The sequence below is a fragment of the Artemia franciscana genome, chromosome 5 (genome assembly GCF_032884065.1).
Source record: "Artemia franciscana chromosome 5, ASM3288406v1, whole genome shotgun sequence".
Classification (NCBI taxonomy): Eukaryota; Metazoa; Arthropoda; class Branchiopoda; order Anostraca; family Artemiidae; genus Artemia; species Artemia franciscana.
The window spans coordinates 626081-652902 of NC_088867.1; the positions used below are offsets into that span (position 1 = coordinate 626081).

The 26822-nt window shown below is 35.0% G+C and overlaps 1 protein-coding gene across 2 annotated transcripts; it reads left to right on the plus strand.

Moving 5' to 3' along the window:
• The first annotated feature begins 1013 nt into the window (after positions 1-1013).
• On the plus strand, positions 1014-19630 carry LOC136026835 (34 kDa spicule matrix protein-like). Of its 2 annotated transcripts, none has more exons than XM_065703543.1 (3): positions 1014-1172; positions 4960-5016; positions 19397-19630. In XM_065703543.1, exons 1-3 carry the CDS (start codon positions 1136-1138, stop codon positions 19546-19548), a joined length of 246 nt encoding a protein of 81 aa, XP_065559615.1. In that variant the 5' UTR covers positions 1014-1135; the 3' UTR covers positions 19549-19630. The 2 variants fall into 2 exon arrangements, with proteins under 2 accessions (XP_065559615.1, XP_065559616.1); XM_065703544.1 differs by lacking the exon at positions 19397-19630 and adding an exon at positions 8183-8445 and having other exon boundaries at positions 1021-1172.
• The last annotated feature ends 7192 nt before the right edge of the window (positions 19631-26822 follow it).

The window sequence follows — 26822 nt, forward strand, 5'->3', positions numbered from 1 at the left end:
TCTGGCCTTTATGATTCAGGGGTCATTCTTAAGGGATATCGGGACAAAATTTAAGCTGTAGCGTAAAGAGCGAGGTGTTGACGAGGAGGTGAACCCCCTCAAATACATAATAAAAACATACAAATATAGAAGTTCATTACGTAAGTCAATTCGTAAGTTACGTATACTTTTAATAATGAAAACGTTCGTAAATAATTTAAAGTTTTAGTTGCCTTTTTAAGTAACCAAAAAAATCGGAGGGCAACTGTGCCTCCCCCTCCCCTCTCCTTTTTTCTCAATATCTTCCAATTAAAACTATGAGGAAGCCATTTAGCCAAAAAAAAATAATAAACAAATTTCGTTTTAATTATTTATATTTGGAGAGCCAAAATCGAAACATGTATTAATTCAAAAACGTTCAGAAATTTAATAAAAAACAAGTTTATTTTAACTGAAAATAAGGAGCGACATTATAACTTAAAATGAACAAAAATTATTCCGTATATGGAAGGGGTTTTTCCTCCTCAAAGCCCCACTCTTTACGCTAATGTTTTTTACTGTTTGAAAAAGTAGAGTTAAGAGAAAGAGTCAAACTTTAGGGTAAAGAGCGGGGTGTTGAGGAGGAAAATACCCTTCCATATACGAAGTAATTTCTGTTTGTTTTAAGTTTCAATGTCGCTCCTAACTTTCAGTTAAAAAAACTTTTTTTTTTTATTCAATCACTCATTGAAAGTCAACATTATTGCGCATTACAGTCTACGTTAATGATACATAATTAAACTTTGAAAATTTGTTGTTACAAATAACCCGTTTAAACCATTCATTTCACCTTGAAATAAAATTGTAGTCCTAGATCTTTGATCTCTTTCTAAACCCAAAATAACCCAACTTATACCTACACCTGTTTACCATAAAATTTCGTAATGTTAATTCCTGGACTATTCAGCCTTTTTTACACCCATATCCAGACAAAACACATCAGTATAATTGTTAATTTTATGGATCCAAAAAACAGTCATTAAGTGGCTATTGACACAAAAATTCTGCGCCAGGGACAAATGTTACGCAAGATTATGTATGCTAGAATTTTTAAAGTGGACACAGTCGCATCGATCCTTTAGTAGAGTTTAAGCTTCCAAACCAAACTGTCTTAACTATGAAGAATATATTGTATATACTACTTATTTTTGTTGGTAAGTTTATTTTTTATCACAATGTCTGATAAGCTAATTCCAGGATAAATTTGGGAAACCAAAATTTATTGATCTATCTGAGTTTTAGCCCTTTTGTAGCAAAGCGAATAGTAGATTTTTAAATCAATCGGGATATTACTATTTAGGGAAACCTACATATCGTTGCTGTATTGTCTAAAGGTTGTATTTGGCATTTTTACACGTCCGAGATAAAACTGGTAAAATCTTGTCAGAAGGGTAATATATATTTTTAATCAAGGTTCCATCACCCTGACCGACAGGGTTAAGTTGATCCTGCCGGCGGGAACAGCTTATCAAACAGTTTGTCAATTATTTTTTAATTTTAAGAAAATCAGATGGGATCTATAAATGGGAAAGTGGTAATATGTGACTGTGTGCACTGGTGCCCCTGAAAAAAACATTTTGATAAAATTCGTAGTAAGCATTAATCAAGGAAAAAAGAATTACACATTGCAACTTCAAACCTCTCAACAGAGGTTTGAATTTTGCCCTTCAGGTAAAATTGTTCAATTATTTTTATTTTAAAGAAGACTATTTAATAACAAAAATATTTAGTTTTTTCTCATTTTTTATATTTTTTCACGTTGAACTTTTTTGGTCTTGTTGGCCAACAAGCGAAATTCGTGTACTAGTTTGGATATATAATTTAAGGTTGAGCTGGACGGAAAATATAATTTAAGGTTGAGCTGATCAAATACTGGCAAAAAAATGAGACGAATTTGAACATTCATCATATGCTATTTTTCTTTATTTTAATTTAAAAGGATATCAAGAAAGGTATCCTGCGTATTGCAAGCCCTCAAAACACAAAATATGAGAAGGTTGATATGCCAGCTTTAAATACAAAAACACTTCAAATTTTTCAAAATTCTTTTCCTCGACGGGAAGTGGCGTTATATGAGCATATTATCCCCAAAACCCAAATTTATTTATTTACTTCTGTTGTTTGTCAATATTTCATCATCCGAAATTCCTTCCAAATTCGCAACAAGTTGTAAGCAAGATGTTTTTTTTTATTAACTTCCGACTTATAGTATACTTAAAACACTTACAAAATACATTGAAAATACCAAAATAAGTGAAGGAGAAGGCATAGTCGTACCTAAGGGCTGCAGTTCTAGAGACAAATAGCCCTTAGGATTGCACTGAGTACTATTGTTGCTAGAGCTCAATTTAAACTTTTTTGGACGTTAAGGGACATTATAGCCCCTCACCTCCTAAGACTTTTTTAACTCCGGCATGCTTGTTATGCATCCTTTTCTACTCATAAGGAAAATAAAGCTTTGTCATTTAATTTAAAATTTTGGCTATTGCTTCTTCTCCCGCAAAGAAAAAAATTGAAAATCAAATAGTTCGTGGTAACCAACTCTAAAAAACGGAATTTTGATGCCAATAGATGCATCAAAAGAATTAGATTTTAATGCTTATTTTAAAAATATAATTTTCGTCAAGTTAAGTCTTACCCATCAAGAATTATGATCCTGAGAGAATTTGCCTTATTTTATAAGAAAATGGGGGAAACGTCTCTGTAAAAGTCATAGAATCTTAATAAAATCACACCATCAGATTCAGCGTATCAGAGAACCTTATTATAGAGTTTCAAGCTCTTACCTGAAAAAATGTGGAATTGTGTATTTTTTGCCCCAAGAAAGATCACAGACACACGTTTGTTTGTTTTTTCCGCCATGGGTGATGGTATCGACCCAGTGTTCTTAGAATGTCATGACAGGGCTCTTTCTGACGGAAATTAAAAGTTCTATTTCTCTGTTTAAGTGACCAAAATTTGATAGCTATGTTTTTGAGGATAACTTAATCCCCCACAGTCTCCGGAGGAGGGGCTGCAAGCTATGAACTTTGCCCATTGTTTACATATAGAATTGGTTATTGGGAAGCATAAAGACGTTTTCACGGGGATTTTTTCTGGTGGTGCTGGGGGGGGGGGGTTCGTGGATACTTGAGAGGATCTTTCCAAGGAGGAATTTTTCATGAAAGAAGACAATTTCCATGAAGATGGCCTTGGATTTTTCAGCATTATCTAAAAAACAATTAGAAATTAAATAATAAAGCAAGTTTTTTCAACTAAAATAAAGAGAAACATTAAAACTTAAAACAAACCGAAATTATTAAATATGTGAGAGGGTTCGTCCCCTTCTCAATACCTCGCATTTTACATTAAAGTATTTTCAATATTTTCAAAAGAGCTATTTATTCTAACTAAATGGGCTTTGTGATTCAGGGGTTATTCTTAAAGAATTTGAACACAATTTGAACTTTAGTGTAAAGAGCGACATTTTGATGAGCGGCCGAACCCCTTCATGTACGCAATAAAAATATACGAATATAGAAGTTCTTTACGTAAGTTAATTTGTAAGTTACGTATATTTATTACTAATAAAAACGTTCATAAATAAAGTTACAAGTCCTAGTGGCCTTTTTAAGAAAACAAAACAATTGGAGGGCAACTATGCCCCCTCTCCTTCTGTATTTTCTCAAAATCGCCCGATCAGAACTTTGAGAAAGCCATTTAGCCAAAAAAAGGAAAAATTATATGTAAATATTGTTTTAATTATTCGTGTATGATGAGCCAAAATAAAAACCTGTATTAATTCAATGACGTTCAAAAATTAAATTAAAAAAAAACAAGGTTTTTTTTTAACTGAAAGTAGGGAGCGACATTAAAACTTAAAATGAACAGAAATCATTTTCACTTACTTCCATATTACAATATTTACCTTACTTTCAGTTAAATTACTTTTCATCTATTACTATCTAAATAAAATATTCTAGACTATTGACACATTTTAGGGTACTTGCGTATAATGCCGATTAAACTCAAGAAAAGAAGTTAGGTTAATGATAATGATATATTTCAAAATCTGATGACAATATAATACTTTAGTAACAAAATGGTGGAAACTACAACGGAGAATTATGGAAAGCAGACCTCCCAGAATTTATTATATTAAATACCCAACCTAACTAACTCTATATATTAAATATTTAATTAGAACATACGTGCATAGTAGTTTATCTCACTCAAGCTAAGCTAAATGCCTCCGAGTGAACACAGAGAAACCGGTTTTAAACAGATTTCTTTGAGGTGGGACGTACAAGATCAGACTTGATAGCGTCACTCTTCATCTTTGTGTGACCGGATATTTTGAAGATTTTGAATACATTTTGCCGGGGTATTGCCTTTAAATAATTTTTCTGCTTTCATTGTTCTTGTAGGAGGAACCGCAAAACTTTATTTTATCGGTTAATTCTCTTTTTAGGCGATCATTTGTATTTTTATATATCCTACGGGGTTTTAAAGTCACTTTCTCCAAAGGAGAACCTCAAATGCCATATCAATTATTACCTAAACTATTTAGTATGAACTAAGTCAGTTATATTACAAGAAATAAAAATCAATGCCATGAGCATAAATGTTGTTGTCTTTTTCTGTCGGACACCTAACACCATTATCTGAACGCAAAAATAATTAAGGGTGTACTTTTTGGTGTATTTTAACAGATATCCTTACTCAAACTAAAATCATAAAGGGAAAAGCTGCTAATCCCGTGAATGCTTTGCACAAAATCTTATTTTGCCACATTTATATAAAATCTAGCAATATATCTCGTAATTAATTTTCTGTTGCATAGTTTCTTTTAGATCTCTGATGGCTCAGTTAATGGAGCGTTGCAGTTACTTTTCTGACATTATGAATATTCATGTTTTGATTAAGTATTCTTGATAGTTAATATTGCAATTTTTATTTCAGTTGCTTTTGCCTCAGCGTTTCCTGCAAAAGAAAGAATGAGACGACAAGTTATTGTCGGTAAGTTTTATCTCTATTTCTGAATAAATAGCCTAGGTTGACACAGCCGTGTTGTCTGGCAAAAATGACCGTTTTTTTCTGTCATTCTTTTTTTTATTTATATTTTTTATTTATTCTTTTTATTTTAATTTCATTCTTTTATAGATAGATAGGTGTATTTAAAAAAACCATGGGCCATATACACACACAAATATAAATAAATAACAAACAAGCAAGGAAATTAACAACAGTACGAATTACAAACACGCACAAAAAACAGAATTCAACGCAAAAAGTGCCCAATCTAACAACAAAAGAAAATAGTCATATAAAACTTTTTCTTCTTATCAAGGATTTATCTATATATACTCCCACTCGAAATATTGTGGTTGGGTTATTATTTTGTAGAATACCCGGAAGCATCAAATTAGTGCCATGCAAATAAGTTTCCCGTAATTCCAAGAGCCCCGGGCATTTCCGGAGAAAATGATCCGAAGTCTTCATCATCATCATTACAAAGGGGACAAACATACCGCCTATCAGGACCAGCTATCATTTTATTTTTGTCGAAAGTTTTTTGCCTGTTCTGGATTTTATATTACTAGACCTTGCGTAACGCATTGAAACATCTCAAATGAACGTTAAAAAAATGTGTGATTTTTTCGACCAATACCCTTGTTTCATCTTTTAAACTGAATCACATTCACTGGGGGGGCTGATATTTTTGGTGCATCCAGTGTATGCAAATTATTTAGTGTCAGGAGAGAAAAATGCAGTAGTTTACACTTAGGTTTAAAAGAGTACATTCTGTAAAACACAATTTCAGAACCAAGTCTTGTACTTTTATTCGTTGCATCCATTTTGCTTCGTTTGAGGCATTTATTCATAAAAAAAATTATTACAAAAAATAACCCAGACAAGGAAAAAAAAAACAAAGGAATACTTAATGTCAATAAACAAGTATATTCCCGGGGCCCCACAGCTGATGTTTTTTGCGTTGATGTTTTTTTACTTTTTACAGTTATAAAAATAATTTTTAAACTTACTAGTCGCTATTATGAGTTTTGGTATTCAAAATGAATATTTTGCAAAAGTTTTGGTTGTCTTGGAAAACTTCATTGTTAAAGCCTCAGCCTAAATAGTTTTGTTAGATAGTATCCAGTTTACTCTAAAAGTCTTGTGCTAAGCTTCTTTTCTGGGAAATAGTGAGTTTAAGAACAATATTCAAATAAACTAAATTATTAAAATTAAAGTTACATGAAAGAAATTATTTAAAATCACAATTTTCATTTTTTTTTTAAACGCAAAGAACTTTGCACAAGTAACACCGAAAGGAGGGGGTCGCCACCTGTCAAAAGTTTTGAAAACAGTGGAAGTGTGCCACACGTGGTTGAAGTATGCCGCTCATGGCCCAAAGAGGTCCATATGGATCATAGAGGTGTGGCGGAGGTAGTGATCCACGCGTAGCATCATCTTTTAGACTGGGTCGAATTCACTGGAGGGGGGAGTTTACCTTTTTGGCGCAGCAGAATGGGTACCACTCCAAAAGTTACACTAGGTGGTGGAGAATATTTGACTCCTCAGCATATTCTTAATAACAATTGGACTTGTTTTTCTTGTTTCTTACCTTTTTTTTTACATAAAAAAACATTTATATAACCTTCATTACCTCACTTGGCGTTAGCAAACGGATAGCTAAAGACAGTAGATTTCGCAATAACTTGTCCAAAACGTGTTGGCAAGGAAATACCTATAACACACTTGACCTTCTTTAAAGAAGACGTGATCAATTTTAAATGTTCCATAGAGACTTTAAGATGGGTTTCGTTCGTAAATAAAGGAAGATAGGAAACACAGTTTTTAATTAATTTAATTAACGACCATTAAAGAGGATATATGTTTTAAAAATTTGTGTTCGATATTTTCTCTAATTTTCTTCAGGTATGTTTTGCTGTAAGAACTTAAATCTAAACTTTTGCATCAACGCTACCGTTCTTTTGACTATAATTCAAATTATACATAGTGTATATGTTGGATTGGATGAAATGTGTTGAGGCACCACTAAATCGTTTGGTTCATTTTTTATTCTGTATTATTATTATTTATTTTTTTATTTGGTTTCATTTTATTGGATTTTTTTATTTTTTATTTGTATCCATCCCTACTGTTGAAAATGTCAATTTTTTTCACTTTCCTTGTTCCAGTAGGCTACCTCTAATTTAGCTGAAATTCATTTTGAGTTTACTCAAAAGCTTGGTCCTAACTCTTGAAATTTTGGAATAAATCTGATAGTTACAGAAAGATCTGATAGAAAGAAATGATTTTCTTACAGATATCGGTTACAGTTTTGAAAATCCATAATAAAGATTTCAGTACTAAAGTTGACGAAGCCAATTTGGCCATTTTGACAGCACTGATACCCTCAGCATAGTGGAAATCCAATGTTTTTCAGTCTTACAAAACTATAACCAGATGTAAAGGACTCAACTTTTTATCCACTATCTTTGGGACTATAGTTTCTTCTCTTGACTGTGTTTGGTCATCTGGACCCTGACCATCGTTAAACATTAAAATGTTTTAGTAGGAGACACCTGCAATTTGATGCGCTTACGCTGACTTAAAAAGGGTAGTAAATTTCATAAAGAACTCTTGAGTTTGAGCTGATGACTTCTAAAACTTTATCTGGACCTGAAATTAGACCATAAAATATTACTGTACTCTTCGACTGCACTCTGCAGTCGCACTCGACTGTACAACTGCACTCGACTGTAATCTTCGCCGATGCGTATTCTGGACCCTCATCGTCATTGAACAGTCAAACTTTTTGACAGGAGATATACACAAGATTTTATACACCGACGATATACACTGATGATTTTATACAAGATTTTAAACTTTGCAGGTATAAAATGATTTAAAGGACATTAAATCTTCACGAAGAGCAAAGGAATCTAAGCTAACAACTGCTAAAAATTAATCTGGACTTGGACTTAGACCATTAAATATTACTTTACTCTTGGACTCTTCAATGTAATTACTTGAATTACATTTTCCCAGACACATTCTTCTTTTGGACGGCAACAGACCCTATACTGAAACCAAATTCGACTCGTTACTGTTTTGACGACTGGCTAATTGAAAGTCTCGGATTATCTACAAAAAGTAATGAATATAATTTATTTTAAAGTTCCTGGCTCTGGCGGGCTCAGACCTGGTTTTGGTGGACTTCAACCCGGCTTTGGGGGACTTGGATCTAGTATCGTCAGACCAGGATTTGGAACAGGAATCGTGAGACCAGGATTTGTTTCTAGACCAACAGTCATTCTTGGATGAATAAGAAAATTTTGTGAATACTGATGAATTAGAATATTTCGAAGCGTGATGAAAATAGAAGGCTGATTTTATATTATATTATTCATTGAAAAAATTAATATATTTTATTTTGTCAAACTGTTTTACTTTTAAAGTTGGATTTTCCTGAATGAAATGAAAGACGTTATAAATCGGATTAATGTTAATTTTTTTATGGCACTTGGTATTAACCAAGTGACATATAGCAATCGCAAATTCTGTCGGTCTGTCGGTCCCGGTTTTGCTACTTTAGGCACTTCCAGGTAAACTAGGAAGATGAAATTCGGCAGGCGTATCAGGGACCGGACCATATTAAATTAGAAATAGTCGTTTTCCCGATTTGACCATCTGGGGGGGCGGAGGGAGTGGGGGGCCCGTTAATTCATAATAAATAGAAAAATTGAAGTATTTTTAACTTACGAACGGTTGATCAGATCTTAATGAAATTTGATATTTAGAAGGATATCGTGTCCCAGAGCTTTTATTTTAAATCCAGACCAGATTTGGTGACATTGGTGGGGGGATTGGGAGGGGGAAACCTAAAATCTTGGAAACACTTAGAGTGGAGGGATCGGGATGAAACTTGATGGGAAAAATAAGCACAAGTCCTAGATACATGATTGAAATAACCGTAATGGATCCGCTCTCTTTGGGGTAGTTGGGGGAGGGGTGTTTCTAAGAATTAGAAAAAATGAAGTATTTTTAACTTACGAACGGGTTATCGGATCTCAATGAAATTTGATATTTAGAAGAATATCGTGTCTCAGAGCTCTTATTTAAATCCCGACCGGATCTAGTGACATTGGGGGGGGGGGGGGTTGGGAGGGCGAAACCTAAAACTTGGAAGACACTTAGAGTGCAGGGATCGGGATGAAACTTGGTGGGAAAAACAAGCACAAGTCTTAGATACATGATTGATATAACCGGAATGGATCCGCTCTCTTTGGGGTAGTTGGGGGGGGGGGTAATTCTAAAAAATTAGAAAAAATAAGGTATTTTTAACTTACGAACGGTGATCAGATCTCATTGAAATTTGATATTTAGAAGGATATCGTGTCTCAGAGCTCTTATTTTAAATCCAGAACAGATCTGGTGACATTGGGGGGGGGGGTTGGGAGGGTGAAGCCTAAAACTTGGAAAACACTTAGAGTGGAGGGATCGGAATGAAACTTGGTAGGAAAAATAAGCACAAGTCCTAGATACATGATTGACATAACCAGAACGGACCCGCTCTCTTTGGGGTAGCCGGGGGGGGGGGCTAATTCTGAAAAAATGAGGTATTTTTAACTTACGAACGGCTGATCGAATCTCAATAAAATTTGATACTTAGAAGGATATCGTGTCTCAGAGCTCTTATTCTAAATCCCGACCGGATCTTGTGACATTGGGGGATGGGAGTTGGAAGGGGTAACCCTAAAATCTTGGAAAACACTTAGAGTGGAGGGATCAGGATGAAACTTGGTGGGAAAAATAAACACAAGTCCTAGATACATGATTGACATAACCGGAACGGATCCGCTTTCTTTGGGGTAGTTGGGGGGGGGGTTTAATTCTGAAAAATTATAAAAAATGAGATATTTTTAACTTACGAACGGGTGATCAGATGTCAATGAACTCTGATATTTGAAGGATATCGTGTCTCAGAGCTCTTACTTTAAATCCCAAACAGATCTAATGACATTGGAGGGGGAGGTGGGAGGTGGGAACCTAAAACTTGGAAACCACTTGGAGTGGAGGGGTCGGGGGGGTTAATTCTGAAAAATTAGAAAAAATGAGTTATTTTTAACTTACGAACGGGTGACCGGATCTCAAAGAAATTTGATATTTAGAAGGATACCGTGTCTCAAAGCTCTTATTTTAAATCCTGAACAGATCTGGTGACGTTGGGGGGAGAGTTGGGAGGGGGAAACCTAAAACTTGGGAAACACTTAGAGTGGAGGGATCGGGATAAACCTTGGTGGGAAAAATAAGCACAAGTCCTAGATACATGATTGACGTAACCGTAACGGATCCGCTCTCTTTGGGGTAGTTGGGGGGGGGGGGGGTTACTTCTAAGAATTAGAAAAAATGAAGTATTTTTAACTTACGAACGGGTTATCGGATCTCAATGAAATTTGATATTTAGAAGGATATCGTGTCTCAGAGATCTTATTTTAAATCCCGACCGGATCTGGTGACACGGGGGGAGGAGTTAGGAGGAGGAAACCTAAAACTTGGAAAACACTTAGAGTGGAGTGATCGGGATGAAACTTGGTGAAAAAAATTAAGCACAAGTCCTAGATACATGATTGACATAACTGGAACGGATCCGCTCTCTTTGGGGTAGTTGGGGAGGGGGTTAATTCTGAAAAATTAGAAAAAATGAGATATTTTTAACTTACGAACCGGTGATCAGATCTCAATGAAATTTGATATTTAGAAGGAAATCGTGTCTCGAAGCTCTTATTTTAAGTCCTGACCAGATCTGGTGACATTGGGGGAGTTTGGAGTGGGGGAACCTAAAATCATGGAAAACGCTTAGATTGGAGGGATCGGGATGAAACTTTGTGGGAAAAATAAGCAGAAGTCTCAGATACGTGATTTACATAATTGGAACAGATCCGGTCTATTGGGGGGGGAGTTAATTCTGAAAAATAAGAAAAAATGACGAATTTCTAACTTACGAAGGAGTGATCGGATCTTCATGAAACTTCATATTTAGAAGTGACTCAGATCGCTTATTTTAAATCTCAACCGGATCTAGCGTAATTGGGAGGGGCAGTTGAGGGGAACCGGAAATCTTAGAAAATACTTAAAGCGGTGATATCAGGACGAAACTGAATGGGAAGAATAAAAACCTGTCTAAGACACGTGACTGACATAATCGGACCGGATCTGCTGTCTTTGGTGGAGTTGGGGGGGGGGTAATTTTGAAATCGAGGTATTTGTAACTTACAAAAGGGTGACCAGATCTTAATGAAATTTGGTATTTAGAAGGGTCTTGTGCTTTAAAGCACTAATTTTAAATTCCGACTAGATCCTCTTACTTTGGGGGGAGTTGGAGGGAAAACCGGAATTCTTGGAAAACGTGAAAATTGGGGTATTTTTATTTTACGAATAGGTGTTCGGATCTTAATGAAATTTGATATTTAGAAGGAATTTATGTCTCAGAGCTCTTATTTCAAATCCCGACCAGATCATTTGACATTGGGGGGAGTTGGAGGGAGAAATCTTGGAAAACACTTGGAGTGGAGGAACCGGGATGAAGCTTGGTGGATAGAACAAGCAAATGTCCTTGATGCGTGATTGACGGAACCGTACTGGATTCGCTCTCTTTGGTTGAGTTGGGGGGAGGTGTTCAGTGATTTGGCGAGTTTGGTGCTTCTGGACGTGCTAGGACGATGAAAATGCGTAGGCGCGTCAGGGAGCTGCACAAATTGACTAGATAAAGTCGTTTTCCCAGATTCGACCATCTGGGGGGCTAAAGGGAGAGGAAAAATTAGAAAAAATTAGGTATTTATAACATACGAGTTCGTGATCGGATCTTAATTAATTTTGATATTTAGAAGGACGTCGTGACACAGAGCTCTTATTTTAAATCCTGACCGGCATTAAGCCTCTTATTTTCCTTTTAAATCAATCTATTGATTCATAGAATTTTGCTAGAGCTCATACCATATGATCTCTTGGCTCTTAGCTCTTCTTGCCTCGTCACAAGTGCCATATGAGCTCTTAGCTCTTGTTTTTCTGGTGAAGAAAAATAAAACAAAGCAAGAAGCAAACTCTCCTTCAGAATAGCTGATCAGTTTTGAAAAACAAATACAAATTAAAAACTGATTTGTCTTTTTTTTTTACTCAAGAAATAGGAAATTATCTCGGATCAAAGCAAAAAGTGATATTAAAACTTAAAACAAAAACACACTACTCCATACTGCCGCCTTCTCAGCCCCCCGTTCTATACATTGCTCCTGATTTGAATCCATCGGTTCTTTTGTTAGTTGTTCTTCAATAATTAGGGCAAAAAGTCAAACTTTAGCGTACAGAGAGGGGGAATGATGATCATGCAATTTTCAGGCTTAATCTCTATGATTGAATAATTAAGGAAATTCTTTGAAAACATTTACATACTAAGAATTATCTTTATGACAACAATGTAAGGTTGCCCAAATCATAATTGCCCTCTTTAGGGTAACGTAGTAAAGAACCAGCCCCAGTGTATAGTAATCGAAAATTCATCTGAAAATTCAACAACACATCTTGGAAAAGAGCCTGTCAAGTAGGGAAGAATCACCACTTGAGCCTGATTCAGGAATGGTAACTATTATTTCGATTACTGTTAATGATTAAAGTTCGTCAAAAAAACAAATTTATGAGACTTGAATACTCTGAAACTGACACAGATAGTGTCGGATCGAAAAGGTGACTGAACCGTTAGAATCATCATAGCCAGTCATCCCATGAAGGATAATTACAGTCCCCCATCTTGAGTAACAAGGAAAATAATTTTTTTGCAAGGGAAGCAGTGATGTGTCTACTTTTTTTACTGCTTTGTTTTAGTCACAGCTAGTGGAGTGCCGAAATATCATAAAGCGATATTTAGAGGCTTTTTTGGAAGAAAATTGCCATATTTACGTGCGGTTTGTAAGTAAAAAAAACATAAAATTAGAAAATGACATATAATTTTTGACAAAAATTGCATCTTCATATACAAAAATGATATAACAAAAATATATTTTGACAAGGAACCGATACTTGATTCGCTATAGTTTGTTCTTTACTAGATTAAATTTAAAAAATTAACTTTATCAACTGAAAGTAAGGAACAACATTAAAATTCAGAAATAATCAGAAATTAATTCCATGCATGAGAGGAACTGACCCTGTCCCAACCCTCGTTCTGTATGCAAAAGCCTAAAATTTCTGTATGCATCTCATTAAAATTCAACGGCCCATGTGTTTGAACTTTCTTTCTTAAAAAATTGTTACAAAAAGGAAAACTTTCTTACTCGTTTGATTTAAAAAGTCAAATCGTCCTGCTCGCTATTCCTGATAAAACAGGTTATTTTATTATATATGAATATATATATATATATATATATATATATATATATATATATATATATATATATATATATATATATATATATAGGGAGGCTTATGGGGGTAATGTAATTTTTAGTTAACCTTATTCCTTAAAATGACTTTGTTAAACCAAGGCTCTCCTATATTTGGTAGAAGTCTAATACTCCTTCCTTCAGCTCCCTTTTTTAAAATTTAATTTTAATATTCGTAAAACTGCTCCAAGACTTTGGCGTTTACTTATCTATTGATAGTGATTTATGTTCGTTTTATACTTGAATTACTGTTTAACATTATTTTGGCTCATTTAAGGCATTACTCAGCTCTTTATTTTGCTCTGAAGACCTTATTTTGTTCTAAATTTTTTTTCAGTTAATTTTTTTTTAACTGATCCATTTTTATTGGATAATAAAAGGAACATTTGTAAAGCTTTTTTGGTTTTTCACTTTGAAAATTTGGATTTTGGTTTGGTATTCGTATTCTGAACAAAACTTTGAAATTTTCAGATTCAGATACAGATTAGTTTTAATAATACTTTAATCAGTTGTAATAATTGCTTTATTTAATTAAACATTCACTCACAACTACATTTTAAAAATAGATTTTGGCTTAAAATCCATATTAATGTAGTCCTTTAGAACAACCCTGTTTTGGAAACATTACACTGTTAATTACATCGCAAAGTGGCAGTCCTTCATTTGCCAGGCAGCATGAACTAAAATTGCCTCCAAACATTACAAACAAACTCACTCAATCATAACTTAAATCTCAATCTCAACGACAGCAAACAAGATCTGTTATAACTGTCAAAAATAATATAGAAATAATAAATAATTATCTATTTTCTGGCAGTTTTATCCAATATCATTATAAATTTGTTACTATTACCTAACGCTTGTTACTCAGATTTTTTTTCATTCATCTTAAATGATGCAAGACTATGGTAGTTCATTTAAAATTTTAAAATATCAACTTAAAAATCTGACTGAATACATGGCGTACGCAAAATAACCAACAGGGTCCTATCTCGTGATACACCCTGACGCGTTTCAGCCGCATAAAAAAATCCTGAAAAGTAATTTGTTAGAAGAGAATGAAAGTGTTTGTAAACAAAAACTGAGCAATTACAAACTCCCAAACTATCTGGAAAAAATAAAGAATCTGTTTCGTTAATTAGGTTTCATGCTTTTTTATTTATTTTGTTAATCATATTTGTAAAGATTTATGTGTCGCCGTGCAGATAAGAAAGGAGTATCGAATATGGGACTGTATCAGCAAAAAAATTAAGAAGATGAAGCATCTTAATAGGCAAAAAAGTACTTAAGTTTTTTTTAATATTCCCAGATTTCTAGAAATTTGTAGGCCAACTGCTGTAGAGTGTTGTTTGTAAGAAAAACTTTCATCTATTCACAAACCAAGATACTTTACAAATCCATTTTCTGGTCTTGAATGATTTTCTGAATGATGCCTCTAGTCGTTACGCGAACTGTGAAAGAAGGCTGAAGCTTTCCTACTCGTTAAAATAGTAAAACGTGAAATTTTTTAATGTTTACAGTTATCTTGTTAGCATCCATACACAAATAAGCACGCTCCATCCTATGTTGCTGTCGATAAACCAGGACCTCAAAAATACTTCTACCACAGCCAATGACTGCCATCTGTAAAACCCTGTGAAAATTTTTCAGAACTTGAATCTAAACCTGGGCGTGACACTAAAGTCTGAGGGCACAAATTGCAGCAAAAAGTGGAAGGGGGAGGTCGAAAATAAACTACAAGGCTCTAATGTGAATAATAAAAAAAATAGGGCCAAGAATCGAGCCTTGGAACACTCCGCGACTCCTTGTCTTCGAAGATATATGAATATTCCCAATTATAATTACTCTGTTTTCTAAATAATTTTCAAACCATCAAAATAGATGGTTTAAAAATTCACCTCAATATGGTCAAACTTACCAAGCAGGATATCATGGGAAATACAATCAAACACCTTCCTTGTATCCAAAAGTATCGCAATAGGAATTTTACTCTGATCCATCCCTTTTTTTTGTCAAGAGGGATAGCGAAGCAAAAGCTCCTTCTGAAGTGCGGCCGGGACGAAAGCCAAATTGCCTTGAATTCAGAAAACCCTTGGCCTGTAATTAGATATATCTGAATGATTGCATCCTTTATAAGCAGTAATTACCCTCACTTTGTTTCGATCATCTGGAAAAGTGCTGTGTTTCGTACGAAAGGATAAACAGCAAAGTAAGAGATTCAGCCAGAGCTTGAACACTTTTCTTGACAATTTTGGCACTAATTGCCTCATATCCCGATAAAGAACTACTTTTAAGATTCTTAATTATATCCACAACATCATAATCAGAAACTGTAACAAACCCCTTTGAATTCATCCACGAAGGAGGAAAAAAGCTTAAGGCTGTGACGAGAAATTGGAACTTAATCTATTGTTTCCCTTCTAACTTCACTAAAAGATGCTAGAAGCCCTAGAATTTCACTTTAATTCTCCATAGCTACACCCTTTTAGATCAGTTTTTTAGCATAAAACTTTTAGAACCAGGTTTTAAAACTGGTTAATAACACTCACATTTTCTTACCATAGTTCCGTCAAATCGGAAATTTGTTTTGAAAAAAATTTTCTTTTCATTTCTTGAAATTTTACGAAGCAAGTTATTATATCATTTATATCCTTCTAAAGCATATTTCGTTGGTCCACATTCTCATCTTCTTGTTTATACAATCAAGAAGGCTTTTAGAAACCAACGGACGCCGGGAAAAAACATCCTGGAGGTGTGGACTACACTCTTATCACCGCATTCTTCCAGTCTTTACACAAGAATTCAATTAAACAGCTGAAAAGCAGTATCCACTTTATTTTCTTTATTCAATGACGACCAATCTATTTTACCCACTTCCTCTTTGAAAAGTTTTATATTGTCATCTGGTAAATTCAGAAATTTCAAATTTTGGTTAATTTGGTGCCTTAAAATTTCATGTTTCTTGAACTGGATACGGTGTGAAAATGGGTTAATGGTCAGACATATCTGAAACTAAGACAGAAGCAGAAGTTGGGAAACTTGAACAAAAACTATTGTCAAGTATCGTATGTCTTTTGAATAAATTTAATAATAGTTATACTGTATCTATACGACCTTGAACGATTTGGTATGTGGAACTTTATAACCATTATGCCCAAATGGGGTAATGGTCAGACGTAGCTGAAACTAAAACAGAAGCAAAAGTTCGGAAGCTTGAAAAAAATATTGTCAATTATCGTATGTCATTTGAATAATTTTAATAAGTTGTTCTGTGCAACATTGAACTATTTCGTAGGTGAAAAGTCATCCAATTAGAGGATAGAAAATCTGCATAATCCTTAGGCTTTTATAGGGTTGAAACCGTTCTAAAAACGTCACATTAAAACCTTGAATGTTGACAAGTTCTAATTGACATAATGTAAGACATTCCTCCCCAATATAGCCAGAAAGTTTCAACTTAATCCCCTTAGCCGTACCTGAGATACCGAAGATATACCCAATTATTATTATATACCCAATTAATATACAAAGGGTTTTTGATTTAGTTCAAATGCCCCTCAACACGGCCTGAAAGTTTTGATTTATTACTCTCAGCTGTTCCAGAGACACTGCACATGCGTCCTTATGACAATCTGAATGCACATGGTGTCGTTCGATTTAGTTCAACGTCCCCCTCAACATCCTCTGAAAGCTTGAGCTTAATAAAGTTAGTCATTACTTTGAAATGACAGTTATGCCCTTTGACCGACAAACTTTGACTCACAGAGTGTCTTTTGATTTAGTTCAACATCCCGAGCAACATGCTATAAAAGCTCTAAAGTAATACCCCTAGCTGTTCTTGGGATATTACATTGATGTCCTTTGACAAGCAGGATACACAGAGCGACTTTGATTTAGCTATACATCCTCTTCGAACTTCTCGGAAAGTTTCAACTTAATACCCTATTCTTTTTCCTGAGATTTTACGTCTAAAATAGTTTGACAACCTGGATGCACTTCAACTCTTTTGATCTGGTTCAAAGGTTGTATTGGTGTTGCTAGAAGTAACAGTAGTAGAAGAAGAAGAAGAAGTATCAGCGGCGGCAGTAGTAGTTGAAGCAGCAGTAACAGTCTCAGAAAACAGTCGAAATCGCAATAGTAGTAGGAGTAGTACTAGCAGTCATAAGTAGTCGCGGTCGCAATTAGTCACAGTCACAAGTAGACAGATTTGCCAATAATTGCAGTTGTAAATGACCAGAACAACAACCAGTCCTAGTCTCTGCTGTTATCCCAAGTAGTTGTTATCCCAAGTAGTGACAGTCACAGTCACAAGTATTCGCAGTAGGAATTGCAAGTGTCGAAGTCGCACTCTCAAATAGTTGTAATCACAAGTGGTCACAGTCACAGTTTTAAGTAGTCTCAGTCAAAATTAGTCGCAGTTAGTTGTAGTCACAGTCACAAGTAGTCACAGTCATAATAGTCACGGTCGTAACCGCACGTATTCACAGTCGTAAACGGTCACAGTAGTAGAAGTACAAATCGTAGCAGTAGTATTAGTAGTTGTTGCAGCAGATTCAGTCGTACCAGTACTATTTGGTCTAGTCATAGCAGTTGTAGAAGTTGTAGTTGTTGTTATAAAGGTATTCGTAGTTGTAGTATTTATAGGAGATTTAGTAGTAGTTGTAGTAAGTTTAGTCGTAATATCGGTAGTTGTAGCAGTAGTAACTGTCATAGTAGTCATCCTAGACTTAGCTTTAATAGTAGTAGTAGTCTTAAGAGTAGGAGTCATAGTAGTAGCAGTCGCACCAGTAGTAGTCGTAATAGTAGTGGTAGTTGTAAAATTAGGAGTCGTAGTTAGTGTAGTCTTAGAAGCAGTAGCTCTAGTAGCAGTACTAGTTGTAGCAGTAGCAGTTGTAAAAGTACCAATAGTAGTAGTATTAGTCGCACTAGGAGTCGTCGTAGTAGTAGTAGTTGCAGCATTAGCAGTCATAATAGTTGTAGTCATGGTATTAGTAGTTATAGTACTATTATTCTTAGTGGTAGTAGTCATTTTAGTAGTAGTTCTTATAGTAGTATGTGTGGTAGTAATAGTCGCCGTAGTGTTGATAGGAACATAGTGTGTTTTGGTTTGTTCAAAATTCCTTTTAATATGCCCTGAAAGTCTTAACTTTAATACCCTAAGCCGTTCCTAGGATATTTCTAATAGGCCTGTTTGGGTAAATGGGTGACATGAGTAAGTTGCATAATTTAGAGCCCTCGCCCGAAAAACTGCTGCGAGAACCATATCTGGAAGCATAAAAGTGGCGTGGGATGGGGCCTATTACCCTCCAATCATTTTTGGCTCTTAAAAAGAGCACTATAACTTTTCACTTTCAATCAAATGAGGATTGTTCCAAAGTTCTATAACTCCTTCCATATGCACTAGCATAGATAAAAAATAATGCATTGAAGCCTAATCGCTTCTTACTTAGGCAGATCTATTTCGCTACCTTTGATATATCTTTGCTTTGTTCTCTTTGCTTATTTTAAGTTTTACATCTAATGTAATCTATGTCCTGGTCGTATTAGGTGTTTAATTTACTGTTTTCTTTTTTAATATCATGTTACCAAAATTTTTTATTTTTGTTATTGTCGATAGTAGTTCTGAACTGTTCATCATTACACACAGGCCAAATGCTGTACATTGAACTAAATACCTCATAAAACAACAGTAAAAACTTGAATTACATAAAAGACTTTCGCCAAAACGAAATATGGAAACCGTCCACATAAGATTTGCAGAAAGTTCGGTAATGGCTTCTTCTCTTCAACACAGCAACAAAGAGTTAAAATTGAAATCCGACATGTACGAAAAGTATGGGCACCACGAAAAATAAAATTAGAATATAATTATGTAAAAATAAACAATGATAATAATAAACGTATATAGTTCTTTACGAGGTGTTATTTGTATGGTAAGCTCTAATTTAATTTTACAGGTCGTCAGCATATTGGTTTGCCCAATATTGGTTTACCCAATTTCAGCCGACTTACTACCAATTTTGGCTTCCCCAGTTTTGGTGGACTTGGCAATATAAATTTACCATCAGGCAATATTAGACCGTCTTTTGGCGGATTGAAACTTGGCTAATCGCTGCTGTTTCTTCGAATCCTTGTTATTGATTTTTATATTCTGTTAATTTAATCATAATAAAAGTTCTTTAAGTGTTCGATATTCATTTTGACTTGTGAGTTGTCTTAGAAAGCATTTTTAACGAAGAAAAATAAAAGAAGAAAAGCCACCACTTTCCTCAGAAAGATAAGTTTAATGGCTTCCTTAAATATCAAGAAAACTGAAGGGTTGCATCTTTGCTGCTCTACTGCCATACCTGAGTAGCATACTGTCAAATCCTCGCTTGTTATAACATGCGCGGTACACTTTGTGCTAAACGTAGTAAACTTGTCTCCTCGTGTTATCCGTGCTACCTAGTGTACATGAGTTTTTAAAGTGAATAGTCCCTCGGAGCAAACAAAGTAAAATTGTTCTTACTCAGCCAATACTTCATCTTCATTTATTCAACTGCATTTCTGAGATCAAAACCCTGCAAAACATTGCAGTGACTGTGACTTATGGGTCATAATCACCAAGCAATATGTCACACAGGGAGAAACGCTTATGTTCCGTTCTATATCTGTTGCGGGGCCCTGCAACTACGGAGGTAAGTTGTATGTAAAAAACATCGAAACATCAGATACATCAGGGCTTCCTCTTTGCAGATTTCTGAGCTCAGAAAATTTTTATTTTGATTATCTTTGAGGTTTAATCTTGACAGTTTCTTATGATAAAGGACAAGGTACTTGTGGATTGGCAGTAAAACGGTCGATTTACGTCAGTGAAAATGAACCATAAACCAAAAAAAAATGAAACCAAGTTTAAAAGATAGTCTTGACTTTTTTGTTATCCTCTGAGCAGCTGATTTCTCGACTCTGCCAGGCCTTTATTAATTAGGCTGGTGATAAAAGGCTCTGTAACTATTAATAGGGTTCAGATTAGGTGCAGACATCACTTTTCGCCAAGCGTGTCTGGGATTCGATAATGCTTTTCGTTATATGTGGTAATGATAGTAATTTGGACCTCCCTTACACGACTGTCACAGCTTTGGTACTGGTCCCAAAATGTATGCTTAGAACACGAGCTGTAACTTCTCACAAACCATATGTTTTATCGTGTTTCACGACAAGTCTTGATAGATGCTGTGTTGAAATCAATCTAGACCCCATCCCTTCTCCCTTGATGCTATATTAGGCCCATGATTCCAAAAGACACGATTAGGAAGTCTTCAGTGCCAACATATCAAACAGTTCGTGGTAACGAACTGTAGTATGGAGCGACCTGGCTCAATAGTAAACGAAACTCTAAGAAACGGAATTTCGAGGCTAAAAGATATATCAAAAGAATCGGATTTTTATGCGGATTTTAAATATATAAGTTTCATCAAATTTAGTCTTTGTCATCAAAAGTTACGAGCCTTAGAAAATTTGCCTTATTTTGGAAAATAGGGTCTAAAAGTCATAGGATCTTAACAAAAATCACACCATCACATTCAGCGTATCAGAGAACCCTATAGAAAAAATTTCAAGGTCCAATCTACAAAAATATGGGATTTCGTATTTTTTGCCAGAAGACTAATCACGGGTGCGTGTTTATTTGTTTGTTTGTTTGTTTTTTTCCCCAGGGGTCATCGTATCGACCAAGTGGTCATAGAGTATTGCAAGAGGGTTCATTCTAATGGAAATGAGGGCACCTAGGCCCCTCCCACACTCATTTTTTCCCAAAGTCAACGGATCAAAATTTTGAGATAACCATTTTGTTCCGCATAGTCGAAAATCATAGTAACTACGTCTTTGGGGATGACTTACCCCCCCCCCCACAGTCCCTGGGGGAGGGGCTGCAAGTTACAAACTTTGACCAATGTTTATATACAGTAATGGTTATTGGGAAGTGTACCGACGTTTTCAGGGGGATTTTTTTGGTTTGGGTGTGGGGTTCAGGGGAGGGGGCTATATGGGAGGATCTATCCTTGGAGGAATATTTCATGGGGGAAGAGAAATTCAATGAAAAGGGCACAGGATTTTCTAGCATTACTATTAAAAAAAACAATGAAAATATAAACATGAAAAAGTTTTTTTCAACTGAAAGTAAGGAGAAGCATTAAAACTTAAAACGAGCAGAAACTTTGCTCTTTATGCTAAATTATTTTTAGTAATTTCAACTATTTATTCTGCGGCTTATCTGATTCAGGGGTCATTCTTTAAGAATCGGGACAAAATTTGAGATTTAGTGTGAAGAGCGAGGTATTAACGAGGGGACAAACCCCCTCATATATATAATTAAAAATATAAGAACATAAAAGTTTGTTACGTAAGTTAATTCTTAAGTTATGTATATTTTTTACTAATAAAAACGTTCGTTAAAAAATAAAAGTTCTAGTTGCCTTTTTAAGTAACCGAAAAATTGGAGGGCAACTAGGCCTTCTTCCCCACCCTTTATTTCTCAAAATCGTCTGATCAAAACTAGAGAAAGCCATTTAGCCAAAAAAAGAATTAATATGCAAATTTCATTTTAATAATTTATGTACGGAGAGCCAAAATCTGACATGCATTAATTGAAAAACTTTCAGAAATTAAATATAAAAAAAAACAATTTTCCGAAATGAAAGTAAGGAGCGACATTAAAACTTAAAACGAACAGAAATTACTCCGTATATGAAAGGGGCTTTTCCTCCTCGACACCCTGCTCCTTGCGCTAAAGTTTGCTTCTTTCTTGCAACTCTACCTTTTAAAACAATAAAAAACTTTAGCGTAAAGAGCGGGGTGTCGAGGAGGAAAAGCCCCTTTAATTAATTTCTGTTCGTTTTAAGTTTTAATGTCGCTCCTTACTTTCATTTCAAAAAACTTGTTTTTTTTATTTGTTTCGTAAAGATTCAACTACTCGCTCAGGAATATTTCGTGACGATAAAGAGTTATAGACCTCCTTTCTTCTTCACATAGCTCTAATCGGCTGAAGAGCCCGAAAGACATAACTAGATTTTAGCCGAGTCTGGGTGGGGACGAACGGATCCTGCTAGTAGATATCGCAAAAGTGGAATTTAGCGCCTAAAATTCATTATCAATATGAATTGTTGCTTATTCAGGTCTGGGCTTGAAAAAAAGACAATTAATAACTTGGTATTATGAAACCTTAATAAAAACAAATGAAATACATGGGATTTTTCTTTTGGCGATATGAAACAGTTTTCTTAGCCCTGGAATACTCTCGCTTCCTAAAAGTTGTATTAATGTTGTAACCTCGTAAATTTTCCAACCTCGACTTTGATTGCCTGCAAAAAATTGAAGCGCAGAGGTACCAGATAGTTTTTTTTTTATGTACATCAACTATATGTGGAAGGAATACAAATATGGAAGGATTTTTTGGAAATATTTAACTTTTTGCCATAAGACATGCAAATCTTTGTTCGGCATTCTGCAGAGATGGCTCTACCACACTTAGCACAGAAGGTGGTCGTCGTTTCAAGGGACAGAGCGAGCAAATTTTTTTTGTTTTGGTCCTAAGATATTGGGCTTTCAGAAGGACCGGTAATTCCTGCCGATATCTTCAGTGTTTTCTCGGTGCGAGTGACTCAAATTTCTATTTCAAAGCCTTTGCTTTACGTAAAACTGCACTACCTATAGCTTACTTCATATAGGTAGAATTACTTCAATCTTTTCCTTGTAGGACGCTTCAATCAAATCTTTTCGTGGTTGAAGCTGTATGACACATAAGAGCTGATGGAAGTGATGTGTAGGAGCCCATAAAATACGCACAAAGGCCATCTTTTAATTTTCCCCGAACACGACGTGCCGCTTCACATTTGGTCATTGCTATCAAACCCACCTTTCGTGCTTGATGGCCTCCAGTTTTCGGCTAGGGTAGCCCAAAGAAAGTGTCTTGTGCATTGTAGACGGTAGAACGAATATTTTGTTTCGTTTTAAGTCGTATAAAACTACGATAAGCTCCTGATCAAAGCAAAACATTTGATTCTGTTCAGTTCGCCTTTGTTACATATCTGTAATATCTTTGTTACATGTCTTCACCAGAGTCTTTGCTGTTTTCCAAATTCTCCAGATTTTCTCCGATTAGATCTCCTTCAGAGTCACTAAGAGTTGTGACTCTATCCTCTTCGTCACTTGCATAAAGTAGTTCTTGGATTTTCTTTTCTATAAGCCTTCTAGAAGCAATCGAAAAGAAAAAAAAGAGACGAAAAGGTGTAGTGTCTGTAACGTTCAGGCTCTCGGGGACACATGCACGTTCCTACCTAGATAGATGTTGAAAATAGAATTTCAAAAACTTTGGTCACAAGAAAACTGACACAAATCGAAGAAAAAACTAAATATAGAAACTCTGATTTCCCAAAAAAAATTTACACTATTACTGCCACTTCGTAAAATTAAATAAAAAACTAGTTTTTTTAACTGAAAGTAAGGAGCGACATTAAAACTTAACACGAACAGAAATTACTCCGTATATGAAATGGGTTGTCCCCTCCGCAATCCCTCGCTCTTTACGCTAAAGTTTGACTCTTTGCCACAATTCTACTTTTTAAAACAATTAAAAGCTTAAGCGTAAAGAGCGAGGGATTGCGGAGGGGACAACCCATTTCATATACGGAGTAATTTCTGTTCGTTTTAAGTTTTAATGTCGCTCCTTACTTTCAGTTAAAAAACTAGTCTTTTATTATTTAGTTTCTGAACGTTTTTGAATTAATGCCTGTTTGATTTTGGCTCTCCGTACATAAATTTTTAAAATGAAATTTGCATATTAATTCTTTTTTTGGCTAAATGGCTTTCTCTTAGTTTCGATCAGACGATTTTGAGAATTAAGGGATGGGGAAGGAGGCTTAGTTGCCCTCCAATGTTTCGGTTACTTAAAAAGGCAACTACAACTTTTTATTTTTAACGAACGTTTTTATTAGTAAAAAATATACGTAACTTGAGAATTAACTTATGTAACAAACTTTTATATTCTTATATTTTTAATTATAAATATGAGGGGGTTTGTTCCCTCGATGATACCTCGCTCTTCACACTAAATGTTAAGTTTTGTCCCAATTCTTTAAGAATGACCCCTGAATTAGAAAGGCCGTAGAATAAATAGTTGAAATTACTAAAAATACTTTAGCATAAAGAGCGAAGTTTTTATCTCCTCCTAAATACCTCGCTCTTTTTGCTAAAGTATTTTTAGAACCCATCATATGCGTAATAATCTCCGTTCGTTTTAAGTTTTAATGCTACTCCTTACTTTCAATTGAAAAAACTTTTTCATGTTTGTGTTTTCATTGTTTTTTTTTTAATAGTAATGCTAGAAAATCCTGCGCCCTTTTCATTGAATTTCTCTTCCCCCATGAAATATTCCTCCAAGGAAAGATCCTCCCACATAGCCCCCTCCCTTCAACCCCACACCCAAACCAAAAATAAACCCTGAAAACGTCGGTACACTTCCCAATAACCATTACTGTATGTAAACATTGGTCAAAGTTTGTAACTTACAGCCCCTCCTCCAGGGACTGTGGAGGGGTAAGTCATCCCCAAAGACATAATTATTATGGTTTTCGACTATGCGGAACAAAATGGCTATCTCAAAATTTTGATCCATTGACTTTGGGAAAAAATGAGCGTGGGAGGAGGCCTAGGTGCCCTCCAATTTTTTGGTCACTTAAAAAGGGCACTAGAACTTTTCATTTCCGTTAGAATGAGCCCTCTTGCAACACTCTAGGACAACTTCATGGGTACGATGACCCCTGGAAAAAAACAAACAAATAAACACGCACCCGTGATCTGTCTTCTGGCAAAATATACGAAATTCCACATTTTTGTAGATTGGACCTTGAAATTCTTTCTATAGGGTTCTCTGATACGCTGAATACAATGGTGTGATTTTAGTTATTATCCTATGACTTTTAGGGGTTGTTTCCCCTATTTTCCAAAATAAGGCAAATTTACTCAGGCTCGTAACTTTTGAAACTTATATATTTAAAATCAGCATAAAAATCCGATTCTTTTGATGTATATTTTAGCTTCGAAATTCCGTTTTTTTAGAGTTTCGTTTACTATTGAGCCGGGTCGCTCCTTACTACAGTTCGTTACCACGAACTGTTTGATTTACTGCTCACACTCGTTATTCCGGGAACGAGCAGGGATCCAGTCAAGTCTTAACTTGCGTGATAACCGGCGCCTCGGAAAAAAATTTACATGAAATAACGTCTTATTATGTGATACCGTATCCACGTACAGTCTCGAAAAGTTTGGCGGTCGTAAAATTTTGAAGTTAAAGTATTCCATGGTTAACAAAGACTAGTAAGTATTAAAAAATAATCATAGAATATGATATATCATCGTAGTTACAAAATAAAGAAACAGGAGCTTGATATGGTTTAATCTCTGCTAATCCTATCTTAAATTCGTTTAGTGCTTCATTGCTGGGACAGTAAATAGACCTCAGCTTTCAGTCTAATATTTTTACCTTTTGGGCCATTTTTGTTCTTGCAAGTTTTTTTTTAGTCTGAAGTTCGTAAACAAACCTGCAAAATTACAATTAGAAAATAATCTAACAGCAGGAATAATAGCATAATAATCTAATAATAGGAATAATCTGCTGCATTTTCTTAGTTTGAACAGATCACACAATTGTGCAGAAACTATAAGAACAAAAAGCATACATAACTTTTTTGAAGGTGCTAAATGATTGTAAGTTTGAAACAGATATTTGTCTAACTATCCTCCTATTTTCTCGCAAAATGAGTCTAACGTCAACCGTTCACGTTATTCCTTAAATGCTAAAACTGTACAAGGAGTTAAATTCAACCTAATTGGTTTTTATGTTTAAAATTCTAAAGCCAGTGAAAACAACTATAAATTTTTTATTCAAACGATTTTTTTAAATAGTGCCTTAATTTCTGTGTAAAATCTCATTCGGCATATCAAAGAACCCTCAAGTTGACGAGGTTTTATGACTCTATCTACAAAAGAAAATGAAATTCGCACTTTTTCTGAGACTGATTGTAACGGATGCGTATTCATATCTTTCCTGTCTATTTTTTAGGCATGATATTATCAGACTACTGTTTCTAGAATACTGGGGGCAGTCTCATCAAACAGTTGACTTACTACAGTTCGTGGTAACGAACTGTAGGAAGGAGCGACCCGGCTCAATAGTAACCAAAACTTTAAAAAATGTAATTTTGATACCAATAGCTACATCAAAAGAATCACATTTTAATGCTGATTTTAAATATATTAGTTTCATGAAGTTTAGTCTTACCCATCAAAAGTTACTAGCCTGAGAAATTTTGCCTTAATTTAGAAAATAGGGGGAAACACCCCCTAAAA